At 39.6% G+C, this 12,271-nt stretch overlaps 4 protein-coding genes across 4 annotated transcripts; 2 read left to right on the top strand and 2 right to left on the bottom strand.

Annotated features, from left to right (window-relative positions):
- Positions 1 to 901: 901 nt before the first annotated feature.
- On the top strand, positions 902 to 4,130 carry LOC137580699 (uncharacterized). Its single transcript, XM_068294816.1, has 6 exons — positions 902 to 995; positions 1,164 to 1,469; positions 2,274 to 2,380; positions 2,448 to 2,760; positions 2,815 to 3,225; positions 3,268 to 4,130. The coding sequence occupies exons 1-6, from the start codon at positions 902 to 904 to the stop codon at positions 4,128 to 4,130; spliced, it is 2,094 nt and encodes a 697-aa protein (XP_068150917.1).
- Positions 4,131 to 4,795: 665 nt separating this feature from the next.
- On the bottom strand, positions 4,796 to 6,299 carry LOC137580919 (lactosylceramide 4-alpha-galactosyltransferase-like). The gene is made up of 2 exons (XM_068295068.1): positions 5,597 to 6,299; positions 4,796 to 5,540 (listed from the first exon to the last, which is right to left on the bottom strand). The coding sequence occupies exons 1-2, from the start codon at positions 6,292 to 6,294 to the stop codon at positions 4,958 to 4,960; spliced, it is 1,281 nt and encodes a 426-aa protein (XP_068151169.1). The 5' UTR covers positions 6,295 to 6,299; the 3' UTR covers positions 4,796 to 4,957.
- A 526-nt stretch (positions 6,300 to 6,825) lies between these two features.
- Positions 6,826 to 8,795, bottom strand: alpha4GT1 (alpha1,4-galactosyltransferase 1). Its single transcript, XM_068294480.1, has 2 exons — positions 8,063 to 8,795; positions 6,826 to 8,006 (listed from the first exon to the last, which is right to left on the bottom strand). The coding sequence occupies exons 1-2, from the start codon at positions 8,638 to 8,640 to the stop codon at positions 7,424 to 7,426; spliced, it is 1,161 nt and encodes a 386-aa protein (XP_068150581.1). The 5' UTR covers positions 8,641 to 8,795; the 3' UTR covers positions 6,826 to 7,423.
- Positions 8,796 to 9,027: 232 nt separating this feature from the next.
- Positions 9,028 to 12,252, top strand: Prp40 (pre-mRNA processing factor 40). The gene is made up of 6 exons (XM_068294342.1): positions 9,028 to 9,648; positions 9,712 to 9,944; positions 10,006 to 11,060; positions 11,130 to 11,498; positions 11,568 to 11,648; positions 11,713 to 12,252. Exons 1-6 carry the CDS (start codon positions 9,209 to 9,211, stop codon positions 11,995 to 11,997), a joined length of 2,463 nt encoding a protein of 820 aa, XP_068150443.1. The 5' UTR covers positions 9,028 to 9,208; the 3' UTR covers positions 11,998 to 12,252.
- Positions 12,253 to 12,271: the final 19 nt, after the last annotated feature.

The following is a 12,271-nucleotide window of genomic DNA, read 5'->3' as shown; positions in this document are numbered from 1 at the left end:
TTACCAACAGAGCTGTTTAACCTGATTTTTTGTTTTGTATACTTATATATTCTCTTTCTCTGTCTACACTGACTTGGCCAATTTACCCCAGGTATCAGATTCATTCAGAAATGTTTGGCACTTGATGGTGGTCAGGGGAGGGCAGGGGGGGTAAGGATGATGCAGCAAGAAAAATGTGCAAGCCAACCCAATTTCTGGCTAATTCAAGCATTGTCCAGTTGTTCCAGTTGGCCTGCCAGTCCGGCAAAGCGCCAAAAGTGTGAACATGTGAGTTTAAATTTACGGCCATTAAATATGCAAAAGGGATAAGTTGAGAGGCGTGTGAAATATACGTATGCAAATGAAAGTCAAAATAAAAAACAAAATGATGACTAGGAGGGGGGTAATACACTAACTAATTGAATAAAGAGTACAAAATATTCGTTCAAAGTTACTCCTCCTATCAGCTGAAATGTGGTTGACACAGTTCAAGAAACTTTAGTTAAGAAGAAGAGCTGTAAAAATAAATAAAAGAAATGGAAAAGAAATATGTTTAAGTACATAAGTGGAGCAGCATTTGGCTTCAGTTACACCGCCGAAAATAGCACAGAGATTAGAGACCGCAATAGCGAGAAAAGCGGGAGAAAAGCAGTCAGTCAGCAGTATGAGAGTCTTGCGCCTCGGAATCACGATTCTCGGGCACAGCATCCAAAGCAAAGCCAATGGACAGCTGGAGATCTGGCGCACTTTTCATTCAACATCGCAGCGAAACGCACGCGCGCAAAATAAAAAAAAATATATAAATAAAAACCAGCAAAGTTAAGCCAAGAAAAAGCAAACAAAAATCGGTAAAAGAGAAGAGTGTAAGCAGGAGTCAGGAGACTGAAAGTCACAGTTTGGGTTTTTTGGAACACTTGGGCACATGGAAGCCATAAAAATGTTGTCGCTAAACCAAAATGCTGCCATCAAGTCAAAGTCCAAATTCAAATGCAATATAAATGTGAGATTACGATTCCGTTGGCGGCGGCCAACTTGTTGTGGAGGAAGAAAAAAGAAAGTTATGACTGGAACTGGAGCCGGTTGTTGTTGCCATTGCCATTACCATTGCTGTGGTAATGGCAACCTGCTCCAACCATATGTTGTTCTTGTTATTACTACTCTTTGCATATTGACATTGTGGCCAGTTCAAGCAGCCCCATCATCAGCATCAGCATCAGAATCCGCATCATTGGCCAATGAAATAGCCTGGCCACCCATGCGTCATTACGATATTTGGAGCGACAAATTCAACGAGCTCAGCGAACAGAAGGAAGATCAGTCTAAAGAGGAAATGCAAATGTTTATGGATATGGACTCTGAACTAGAGTCAACCATAGAGGATCAATCGCTTGGAGAACAACTAAACGATTCATACAGCATCAAGCTGGAAGAGACACTCAATCAGACTCTAATGGAGGCCCATAATAATGGCCAGAACAGACGCAGCAAGGGTAAGCTAAAACATACACAAAGAGTTCAGTTAAAGGTTTCACCACAAATTAAATAAGATTTTTCAGTTCTATTTTAAAGAGCTTATGGAAAAGATTAATAATGAAAAATCTGAAATCATTGATTTTTTAGTTTTCTTTCGAAAGTTTATGACACTTTTCCCTTAAAGGAAGAAAAAACACATTGCTAGTTTTCTGTATTCATTTACATTATGATATTTATCAGCCGTATGTTACTTTTAATACTAATCGATTGACCGGCACACCACGCGTATACGTTATTTTTAGCTAAATGAATCGAGGTACATGTAAAATAAATGAATTTTTAAATATGTAGACTTGATCTGATTTAAAGTTGAATTTGAGTGAAGAATTGAATTGTGTGGGAAAAAAATAATATTTTGATACGTGCATATAGTAAATAAATAACAAAACTAATTTTTTATTAATCAGCTTAAGTAATTTCTACCAATGATCGGATTAACTTTTTTGGTAGCCAAAAGTTTTTAATATGAATTTTTGTTGTTTATTTTCTAAATTTAAAAGATCATCAGGATTTTTTTTTAGTGATTTGCTCGTCTTTTTGTATTTTATTAAAGTTTTGATTTTCTCAGTTCTAGGTTCCAAATAGTTCGAAAAATGGTTTTTAAATTTTTGCCAATAGATTCTGGATTATTTTTTTTTTTGTCTTTCACTCTAAGTTTTACACGAAAATCAAATAAAATCCAGATAAATATTTTCCTACTAGTTGGATAAGTCATTCATTGGGATTACTTGTTCATTTTGCGATTTCCTTTTGTTTTCCAGTCATTCATCTGTTTCCAGTTCCTGTGGATGGTGAATGCTTATCGGATGATGGTCGTCGATTGGGTAATTGTTTCAATGCCTATGAATGCCGGCAAAAGGGTGGCCAGGTAAAGATAATTACTGATAATAACTGAAATCGATTGAATTTATATATAATTTATTGTGTTTTGGCAGGCCAAAGGAGAATGCGCCATGGGATTTGGAGTCTGCTGTGTATTTGTGGCCAATTGCAATGCGACCATAACAAATAATATCACTTACATTGTGTCACCGAATTTTCCCAGTTTTATGCCCAGCAATTTCAGTGGGTGTAATCTAAAGGTGAAAATGATGGGCGAGGAAATCAGTCAATTAAGGATCGATTTCTATCATTTTTCACTAGGGCAACCGAACCGTCGGACTGGCGTGTGCGATGGCGATGCATTTAGCATAAATGGAGGACCGAGTGGTGAATTTTCCATATGTGGTCAGAACAGTGGTCAGCATTGTAAGTATGAGAAACAAGAGTTTGCCTTGAGATACATCTGAAATTTTCATGCAGTGTACTATGATGTGGGAGCACGAGCCTTGCCTCGACAATCCGCGACTTTATATGGCAGTCTACGTCCTACTTTAGCCCCCAATAATGTCAATAATGTAACGAGTGTACCGGCTGCAGATCAGCTAATTGACATTAATCTAAATCTCTCGAATCGCTTCCTGCCCATTCGATTGTGGGAAATACGTGTGGCCCAGATACCATTTAGTCAAAGAGCTCCAGCTGGTTGCCTGCAATATCACACAGGAACTGAGGGCGTTATGCAGACCTTTAACTATGCCGAAAATGGACGTCATTTGGCCAATCAACATTATCGTATATGCGTGAGACAGGAAACTGAAATGTGCTCGATAATGTATCAGCCTTGTGATGAGCAATCGTTTAGAATTGGAGGTGGAGGGCTTAGAACAGTCAGTAATGTTAATGGAAATGAAGGTGGAGGCGGAGGAGCAGGAGGAGGAACAGGAATTGGAATGATGGGTGTCGGAAATCCAGCAGATAATGCTGCTCCAGCCTCTACGGGAAATGGTGGTGTAACTGCTTCAACCGTTGCACCAGCAACATCAGCCGTGTCTAGCAGCAATACTGCGACAACAGCTTTAAATAATATGACCAACTCCTCCTCGGTAACATCGTTAATGCAAATGATGAACTTAAATGCCAGTTCATCTGCCCCAGCTGCCGATGATCCTTTAGTTGCCTCGTCTTCGTCATCATCTTCAAATGCAGCTAGCATGTCCAGCACAACGCCAATGCCCCAGCGATCTAGTACAATGGCAGCCACCACTTCCTCGCCCCCCTCCTCATCCACCCCGGCACCAGCCAATGATGATGTCGAGGGTTCTGGTGGCAACACAGATGACGATGATGATGGTACCTTTAGTTTCTTTCGTAGTCCACCGACAACCGCCCAACCCGGTGTCTCCCGACGTCCAAGGCCTGTTGGCGGCGGCGGCTCTTCTAGTGGTGGCTTCGATCTTATTGGTTTTCTGCGTAATGCCTTTGATTTACGTTTACGTCGTCGTCGACGAACCAGTCGCCAGGCCAGGCAATTCTTTAGCACTTGTACGGATCGTATAACTATGCCGTGTATCATTGAGGATTTCATTGGTACTGGTCTCGGACCGTTGCCTGGCTGTGAGCCTGTCCATTGTGGCGCCCAATTTTGTTCAACCGGTGTCTGGCCATGCCGGATTGAGAGCACCGTGACGCCATTTTATATAGGAGTGCATTTTGGTGATGGCACTGCGACGGGCAAAGGAAGTCCAGAGGATAATATCGGAGCATGTCTGCGTTATTCTCAGGTTCAGTGCATGTGAAGATGAATGTCCAAAATAATTGTGGGTCAGTGTATAGTTTACAAAAGAATTGCAACAGGCTAAATAATTTGCATTAGAAAACAAATCCGCAAAATTAATAAAATTTGATCACAAATCGGATATAACCTAAAATTAATATTAAATATAAAAACATTCAGAATAATAGCGAAACTTAAAAACTTGAATCTTCTTAAAAATATCCTTTCATTAAGTTAATAACATTATTTATTGTAGATCTAGTTGGTATATTATCGTTGATAGTGACAAAGGCTTCTTTACACAATTCAATACTAAAAAAAAATTTAATCAAAAATCTTAATAATTCTCACTTCAGCACAATTGTTAAAGGTATCCACAATATTACATAAATTATTTTAGAAATATGTAAATACAAATTAATAAAGAATTTCAACATTTTATGATTGATCCGTTTTTTAAAATTTTAGAATCACCGCTGAGTAACTAGAACAAAGAAGTTGATTTTGATTTTGAAAAATTTTCCCCAAAGTTAATGGAAAATATAATTCAGATTCAACCAATGCAAGTTCCATAAATGAATCATACTTGATTTTTATATTTTATACTTTAACCAACCTATGGCTTAAAAGGCTTCTGGTTTAATGACGCCAAGGCAACTTTTGCTATTCTCAATCATCAGGGATATATGCCACTAATTTTTTATCCAAAACGGTTTATTTTAATTATTAAAAAACAAAAACAACTTGACATGCTTAGTTAATTTAGAAGTTAACTCATCATAACCATCAATGTTGGTATGTGGGCGGTGTTAGCCTATTCCTTAAAGCATTTGAACTAGTTTATGTTACCTAGAAATATTCCCCGGCTGCTGCCAGAGCACGTGGACAATTCAATTCGGCGTAATAAGCATAGGCGGACTTAGTACCATAACGAATTTTCAATTGACTCGAGTGCTTATTCCACACATGAATCAGATACGAGTCTTTGGCACGGGCCAGAGTCATCTCCAGTTTGAGAGGTTCAAAGAAATCTCGCCATTGCTTCCAGGGGATGGCATAGAAGGGGCCATGCGAATATACTTTAAAACCAAGGCAACGTTTGCTATCCTCAATCATCAACGATATATCCTGAGTTCCGCAAATCTTTTGTGCTACCCGAGTTATCACTCCAGGACCGTTTTGACCCCAATCGCTGCCATCGAAATTTTGCTGAAAATCCCGTAGACAGGATTCGGCGATTTCGTGACCAACGCCGTGTGCAGCAAAATTTAACACGGCACTATTTAAACTGATATCAGATTCGGCGCCTGTGTAATTGGGTGGAAGGTCCTCCATGCTGCGAAGTACTACTACATCCATATCCAAATAAAGGCCACCATAGCGATATAAAGTGAGATATCGCAGAAAATCCGATAAATGAGAGAATAAATATCTGTATACAGAGATAAATTAGTTAATAGATAAATGAACCATTTGTCGATAGTTAACCTGGATTGAAATAGTTTGCCGCCCTTAAACCACGCCTCGATAGGTGTGCCTTCTGAGTAGGTCCAGAGATTCAAGCTTCTTAAATGTACATTATTGTAACCCAATATGGCTTCGATTAATGGCGACTGCTCTAGGCTGCCGTTTCGCCATTTAGCCACTCTATAGGTGGGATCGGCAAATAAGACAAAAATGTCGAAATTCGGATTATGGAGAGCGGCGGACTCAATGGCACAGGCCTGTCGAGGTGTTAGTTGCAGTAATTTGTACTCTTTCTTCTTGCCCTGCTTTCGCTCCTCCTTGGTTAACTGATGGCAACTGGTCTCATGGAAGAATATGCTTCGACCGGCTGTGGGTTTGGGCTGGCCCAGGAGTACATCTTCCAAAGCAATATGTTCATCTGCATCTAACTTAGATATTGCTGGTGTCACGTCCCTAAAGCAAAGTTCAGCATCTGTTGGCCAATTGTTGCAAGTGATGCAAATGCCCAGAACCAGCAGAACGATCAGAAAGAGGAATAATATTCGCAAACGTCTATTGTTCAGGAAGCGCGCCAAAATCATGGACAGTCGTAGAAACATTGTCGAAATCATAATTTCAAGATAGCAACAAATGTGTTCAGCAATTCTGGTATATATGCCACTAATTTTTAATCCAACACGGTTTATTTTAATTATTAAAAAACAAAAACAACTTGACATGCTTACTTTATTTAGAAGTTAACTCGACTTGGCCTACCCAACAAGCATTTTATGAAATTTTTGATCACAAATGGTCTCAGTTGTCTAAGTCAGTCAATTGGAAAACTGAACAACGAGGATCGCGGTTTGAGTCCTAGGCTAGTGTATACATTTTTCATCCGTCAAACAGAAACATAGAAATTCAGTACCGATTCCAGAGCAAGCTGAAGTGTTAAAGCACCTTTTCGCGTAACTCAGTCATCTACAAATATCTTAATATCATTTTAGTCAAGTGCGGGATCCGAGGGTTTGGTACATTCTAGGCTGGAAACTGATGACAAGCCAGCTGGACACCAGCATTCAGACCAGGCGTTTGAAAAGATGCCACTCCCTTGAAATCTTGCCCTTTAGACGAAAGACGGACTGTATACGAACCTGAACGCCTTGAGAATGCTTTAAAATATATAAAAAATATCTGTTTTTCTGTTTCCAGTTCTAGGGAACAATCAGGTTTCAAAAACCAGTCGAAGAATTCGCTCAAACCTCATAAAGTTAGTTAATGCATTTATTTTTGTATTTCAAATACTGTATTAAAATTGTATACACTTAATAGAATATCTATCTCAAATGAGATTAAAAAATTTCACAATTAGAGTTAGTAGTTATATATACGTAATATTTGTTCGATTATTTGTTACAGAGATTACCTTCAAAAATTCATTTTTTCCCCACTTAAACAATAAAATTAAATTATATAAACATATAGAAAAATATAGATTTTGCATATGCATTAATTTCTGCTCTGCCTTAATTGTTACTATTATATAGTATACATTTTTTGATATTGCTTATTCACTTCAAGGAAATGTTAAACTGAAATCATAAATTGTGAAAATATTTTTTTTTTTTTTTTTTTTTTTTTGATTTTTGTTTTCAAGCTGGGAGTAAATTATTTTGTTCGTTATGTTATGTTTTGGTAATGTTGGTTGAAATAAATCTGGCTAACTTAAATTAAAAACAAATTATTATAACTAAGCAACCATAGGAAAGCTGGATGCTCTCACAAGATTATACATATTTTTGGTATGTGGGCGTTTTTAGCCTAATCCTAAAACAACAACAGAAAAGCATTTGAACTAGTTTTTGTTACCTAGAAATATTCCCCGGCTGCTGCCAGAGCACGTGGACAATTCAATTCGGCGTATTGTGCATAGGCGGACTTAGTACCATAACGAATTTTCAATTGACTCGAGTGCTTATTCCACACATGAATCACATACGAGTCTTTGGCACGGGCCAGGGTCATCTCCAGTTTGAGAGGTTCAAAGAAATCTCGCCATTGCTTCCAGGGGATGGCATAGAAGGCGCCACGCGAATATACTTTAAAACCAAGGCAACGTTTGCTATCCTCAATCATCAACGATATATCCTGAGTTCCGCAAATCTTTTGTGCTACCCGAGTTATCACTCCAGGACCGTTTTGACCCCAATCGCTGCCATCGAAATTTTGCTGAAAATCCCGTAGACACGATTCGGCGATTTCGTGACCAAAGCCCTGTGCTGCAAAATTCATGACACCAGCAGCTAAAGAGCTATGAGATTCGGCGCCTGTGTAATTGGGTGGAAGGTCTTCCATGCTGCGAAGCACTACTACATCCATATCCAAATAAAGGCCACCATAGCGATACAAAGTGAGATATCGTAGAAAATCCGATAAATGAGAGAATAAATATCTGTATACAGAGATAAATTAGTTAATAGATAAATGAACCATTTGTCGATAGTTAACCTGGATTGAAATAGTTGGCCGTCCTTAAACCACGCCTCGATAGGTGTGCCTTCTGAGTAGGTCCAGAGATTCAAGCTTCTTAAATGTACATTATTGTAACCCAATATGGCTTCGATTAATGGCGACTGCTCTAGGCTGCCGTTTCGCCATTTAGCCACTCTATAGGTGGGATCGGCAAATAAGACAAAAATGTCGAAATTCGGATTATGGAGAGCGGCGGACTCAATGGCACAGGCCTGTCGAGGTGTTAGTTGCAGTAATTTGTACTCTTTCTTCTTGCCCTGCTTTCGCTCCTCCTTGGTTAACTGATGGCAACTGGTCTCATGGAAGAATATGCTTCGACCGGCTGTGGGTTTGGGCTGGCCCAGGAGTACATCTTCCAAAGCAATATGTTCATCTGCATCTAACTTAGATATTGCTGGTGTCACGTCCCTAAAGCAAAGTTCAGCATCTGTTGGCCAATTGTTGTAAGTGATGCAAATGCCCAGAACCAGCAGAACGATCAGAAACAGGAGTAATATTCGCAAACGTCCATTGTTCAGGAAGCGCGCCAAAATCATGGGCAGTCGTAGAAACATTTCGACGTGACAATTATGGCCAACCTTTTGGCATTCTTACTCATTAAGTCGAAATGATCTTTTTCATGATAACAACAAATGTGTTCAGCAACTATGTATTTGTTTTTTTTGTTTGTTGCACTCTATTTACTCCAAGGGCTACTGGTTCCGGTTCGGCTTTTGGTACTGGTTTATAACTTTTGAATTCGCCGGTAGAATTTGTTAACTATGTACCTACATTAAAATGTATTTATGTCTTTATTAAAATGGGCTTTCATTTTATTAGTATGTATATTTTTTAAGTATTTGAAGAATGATTACAAGGGAGATACCCTTGCCATCAAATATTCATACAAGAGTTGGCAGGTTCCGTTAACAGTCGATATGCCTTTCATGGGCAACCCTGGTTATCGAAGCGAAGTTGTGGTGCCCTCAAATGCGGCATTGGCAGAGTTTTCATTTTATGATTTCTGTATTAAATTGACACTATTGGGAAAGCAACGAATTGGCTGGCGCTGCAACGTAGACGCAAACATCCGGTAGACGTAGCAACGTTGAATTTTGTTTACAAATATAGCAAAATAGTGAAATGAATGTTCCTCCTAGCGCTGGCAATGGAACTGTCGTTGGTGGTGGAGGAGGAGGTGTCGGTATTGGTGGATACACGCATCCGCCACCGGCTGCTGCCCCCGGAATGGTACCACAATTTCCACCGCCCGGTTTTGCTGCCCCCCATCCGCCGCCAGAGTTAGCAGCTGCCTTCGGAGTTTTGGGACCACATACGGAATGGACCGAGCACAAGGCCCCCGATGGTCGGGCGTACTACTACAATCAAAATACCAAGCAAAGTTCGTGGGAGAAGCCAGAAGCATTGATGACCCCGGCCGAATTGTTGCACAATCAATGTCCATGGAAAGAGTATCATTCAGATGCCGGCAAGGTATACTATCACAATGTGGCCACTAAGGAAACATGTTGGGAACCGCCCCCCGAGTATGTGGATATGAAAGTCAAAGCTAAAGCAGAGGAGTGAGTATCAATGAGTATCTTTTTGAATATGTCATATATTCAAAAATGTTTCTCCATTTACAGAGCCGCCGCTGCTGCGAAGGCGGTTGCAGCCATGACGTCTTCTAGCCTAGCGGGCATGGTGCCACATGCTGCTCTGGCTAGTATATTGCCAACAGCACTGCCGCCAGCTCCAAGGATACCCACACCAGAGATTCATTCGCCTTTAACGCCCAGTAGTAATGAGAATTCATCCTCGGCTTTGGATCAAGCTATGGCAGCTACACTAGCTGCCATTGAGGTGCCTCAAACGAATGGTAATATGCCGAATATTCCGAAGAACTCTCTGCCTCATTTGATTTTTATTTCTCTGGACAGCTAAGAAAAATGATAAAACGCCGGCTTCTGCTCCAGTCACTTTTAAGGATAAGCGAGAAGCGATTGAGGCTTTCAAAGAGCTTTTACGTGAAAGAAATGTTCCATCCAATGCCAATTGGGATCAATGTGTTAAAATTATATCGAAAGATCCGCGCTATAGCTCATTTAAAACCCTCAATGAACGCAAGCAAACCTTCAATGCCTATAAAACGCAAAAGCTGAAAGACGAGCGAGAGGAGTCTCGGCTTAGGGCCAAAAAGGCCAAAGAGGATTTGGAGCAATTCCTTATGTCCAGCGACAAAATGAATTCACAAATGAAGTATTTCCGCTGTGAGGAGGTCTTCGCCAGTAATCGTCTGTGGACGACAGTGCCGGAACCAGATCGACGAGATATCTACGAAGATTGTATGTTTAATTTGGCCAAACGTGAAAAGGAAGAAGCGCGTGTCCTGAAAAAGCGAAATATGAAAGTTTTGGGTGAGTTACTAGAATCGATGACATCTATTAACTATGCCACCACCTGGTCGGAGGCCCAGGTAATGCTATTGGACAACACCGACTTTAAGAATGATGTGAACCTGCTTGGCATGGATAAAGAAGATGCCTTAATTGTATTTGAAGAGCATATACGCACTCTGGAAAAGGAAGAGGATGAAGAACGTGAAAGGGAAAAGAAGCGAGTAAAGCGGCAACAACGTAAAAATCGCGATTCATTTCTTGCTTTACTCGATTCCCTGCACGAAGAAGGTAAACTTACCTCCATGTCACTATGGGTGGAGCTCTATCCGATTATATCAGCGGATTTACGCTTCTCGGCCATGCTCGGCCAAAGTGGATCCACACCGCTGGATCTATTTAAGTTTTATGTGGAAAATTTGAAAGCTAGATTTCATGATGAAAAGAAAATCATACGTGAAATACTCAAGGAAAAGGCATTTCTCGTCCAAGCGAAAACTTCATTCGAAGATTTCGCCACTGTGGTGTGTGAGGATAAGCGTTCCGCTAGCCTTGATGCGGGCAATGTAAAACTTACCTACAATTCACTCTTAGAAAAGGTAAATAATTGTATTATAAAATACTTTAAATTTAGTCTAAAAGGATTGAAAATCTCTTATACAATTTAGGCCGAGGCCATTGAGAAGGAACGCCTAAAAGAAGAAGTTCGTCGATTACGGAAAATGGAGAATGAGGTAAAGAACGCTTGGCTGGAAGCCAATGTTTCTGTGGCCGAATCCTACGATAGTGCCAAAAAACTGGTCGAACATCTCGAAGCCTTTGCTCTGTATGAAAAGGAAATTGGTGTCGAGAAAATCTGGGAAGATTTCATTAAAGAAAGCGAAGATGCGTGCAGTCATCATCATTCTAGATCGCGTAAATCGAAAAAGAATAAGAAACATAAAAAGCGTGTGCGCTCCACATCACGATCAGATATTGAGAATGAATTGGCCGAGGTGGAAAAAGCCAAACGTTCCAAACGCTCCAAATCAAGATCGGTTAGTAGTTGATTAACGTTTTTAAGTTCATATTTTATAATCGTTGAGTTTTTCTTTCGGGTTTTATAGCACTCACTTAGCTCAATAAACAGCAGAGAAAGCGAAAAATTGTTAAAGAAGAAAAAGAAGCGTAAAAACAAGTTTCGAGGTGTAAGTAATTAATAATAATATTAAAAGAAAACTTTAACAAATAATTAAATATTACAATTCATAGTCTTCTTGTGAATCGGAGAGTGCAATTAATGCTGGTGATAATCTGTCACCTACAACAGGCCTACATCAAAACGATTCTAATTCCCCTTCACCAGCCAAGAAAAAGAAAAAGGAAAAGAAAGCAAAAAAAGACAAGGATAGTAGTAAACGACATCGTCACAGTCCTGCCCAATCTCCACCAGAATCGCCTGTATCTCGGCAGGAGGAATTGACATTAAGCGATGGCGAATTGGAATCAAAACGGGCAGCTCTTCTGGCACAACTCAACGAACAGTTGGATGAATGATTTTCCCTACAATTCTCGTCCCTCATCTTTCATTTATTAATATCTTTTTCAGCTGCTAATTATATATATATATATATATATTGTATCTGTAATTCTCTGTAGATCACTTAAGTTTGAATGTAAAAAAAAGAAAGTTTTAAGTATAACAAAGTCAAATTTTAATTAATAACCTACTCATGATCTTTGTGTCTATGCAAAGCAAGAAAACAATGCAAAACAAATTATGAAAATTAAAAATAAAAGAAAAACCGACAACTATTTCAGATGAAATGCT

The sequence above is a fragment of the Drosophila tropicalis genome, unplaced genomic scaffold (genome assembly GCF_018151085.1).
Source record: "Drosophila tropicalis isolate 14030-0801.00 unplaced genomic scaffold, ASM1815108v1 contig_845, whole genome shotgun sequence".
In the NCBI taxonomy this organism is placed as follows: domain Eukaryota; kingdom Metazoa; phylum Arthropoda; class Insecta; order Diptera; family Drosophilidae; genus Drosophila; species Drosophila tropicalis.
This window is presented reverse-complemented; position numbering and strand designations above follow the sequence as displayed.

What these genes read in the sequence shown, in the direction of transcription:
- LOC137580699 (XM_068294816.1), top strand. Translation starts at nt 902, where the DNA reads ATGGAAGCCATAAAAATGTTGTCGCTAAACCAAAATGCTGCCATCAAG. An exon ending in AAATGTGAGATTACGATTCC is followed by an intron (nt 996 to 1,163) that starts GTTGGCGGCGGC and finishes CATTGTGGCCAG; the next exon opens with TTCAAGCAGCCCCATCATCA. An exon ending in GCCGGCAAAAGGGTGGCCAG is followed by an intron (nt 2,381 to 2,447) that starts GTAAAGATAATT and finishes GTGTTTTGGCAG; the next exon opens with GCCAAAGGAGAATGCGCCAT.
- LOC137580919 (XM_068295068.1), bottom strand. Translation starts at nt 6,294, where the DNA reads ATGTCAAGTTGTTTTTGTTTTTTAATAATTAAAATAAACCGTGTTGGA. An exon ending in GGCAAACTATTTCAATCCAG is followed by an intron (nt 5,541 to 5,596) that starts GTTAACTATCGA and finishes CTCTGTATACAG; the next exon opens with ATATTTATTCTCTCATTTAT.
- alpha4GT1 (XM_068294480.1), bottom strand. Translation starts at nt 8,640, where the DNA reads ATGTTTCTACGACTGCCCATGATTTTGGCGCGCTTCCTGAACAATGGA. An exon ending in GGCCAACTATTTCAATCCAG is followed by an intron (nt 8,007 to 8,062) that starts GTTAACTATCGA and finishes CTCTGTATACAG; the next exon opens with ATATTTATTCTCTCATTTAT.
- Prp40 (XM_068294342.1), top strand. Translation starts at nt 9,209, where the DNA reads ATGAATGTTCCTCCTAGCGCTGGCAATGGAACTGTCGTTGGTGGTGGA. An exon ending in GTCAAAGCTAAAGCAGAGGA is followed by an intron (nt 9,649 to 9,711) that starts GTGAGTATCAAT and finishes CTCCATTTACAG; the next exon opens with AGCCGCCGCTGCTGCGAAGG. An exon ending in TGAGGTGCCTCAAACGAATG is followed by an intron (nt 9,945 to 10,005) that starts GTAATATGCCGA and finishes TTCTCTGGACAG; the next exon opens with CTAAGAAAAATGATAAAACG.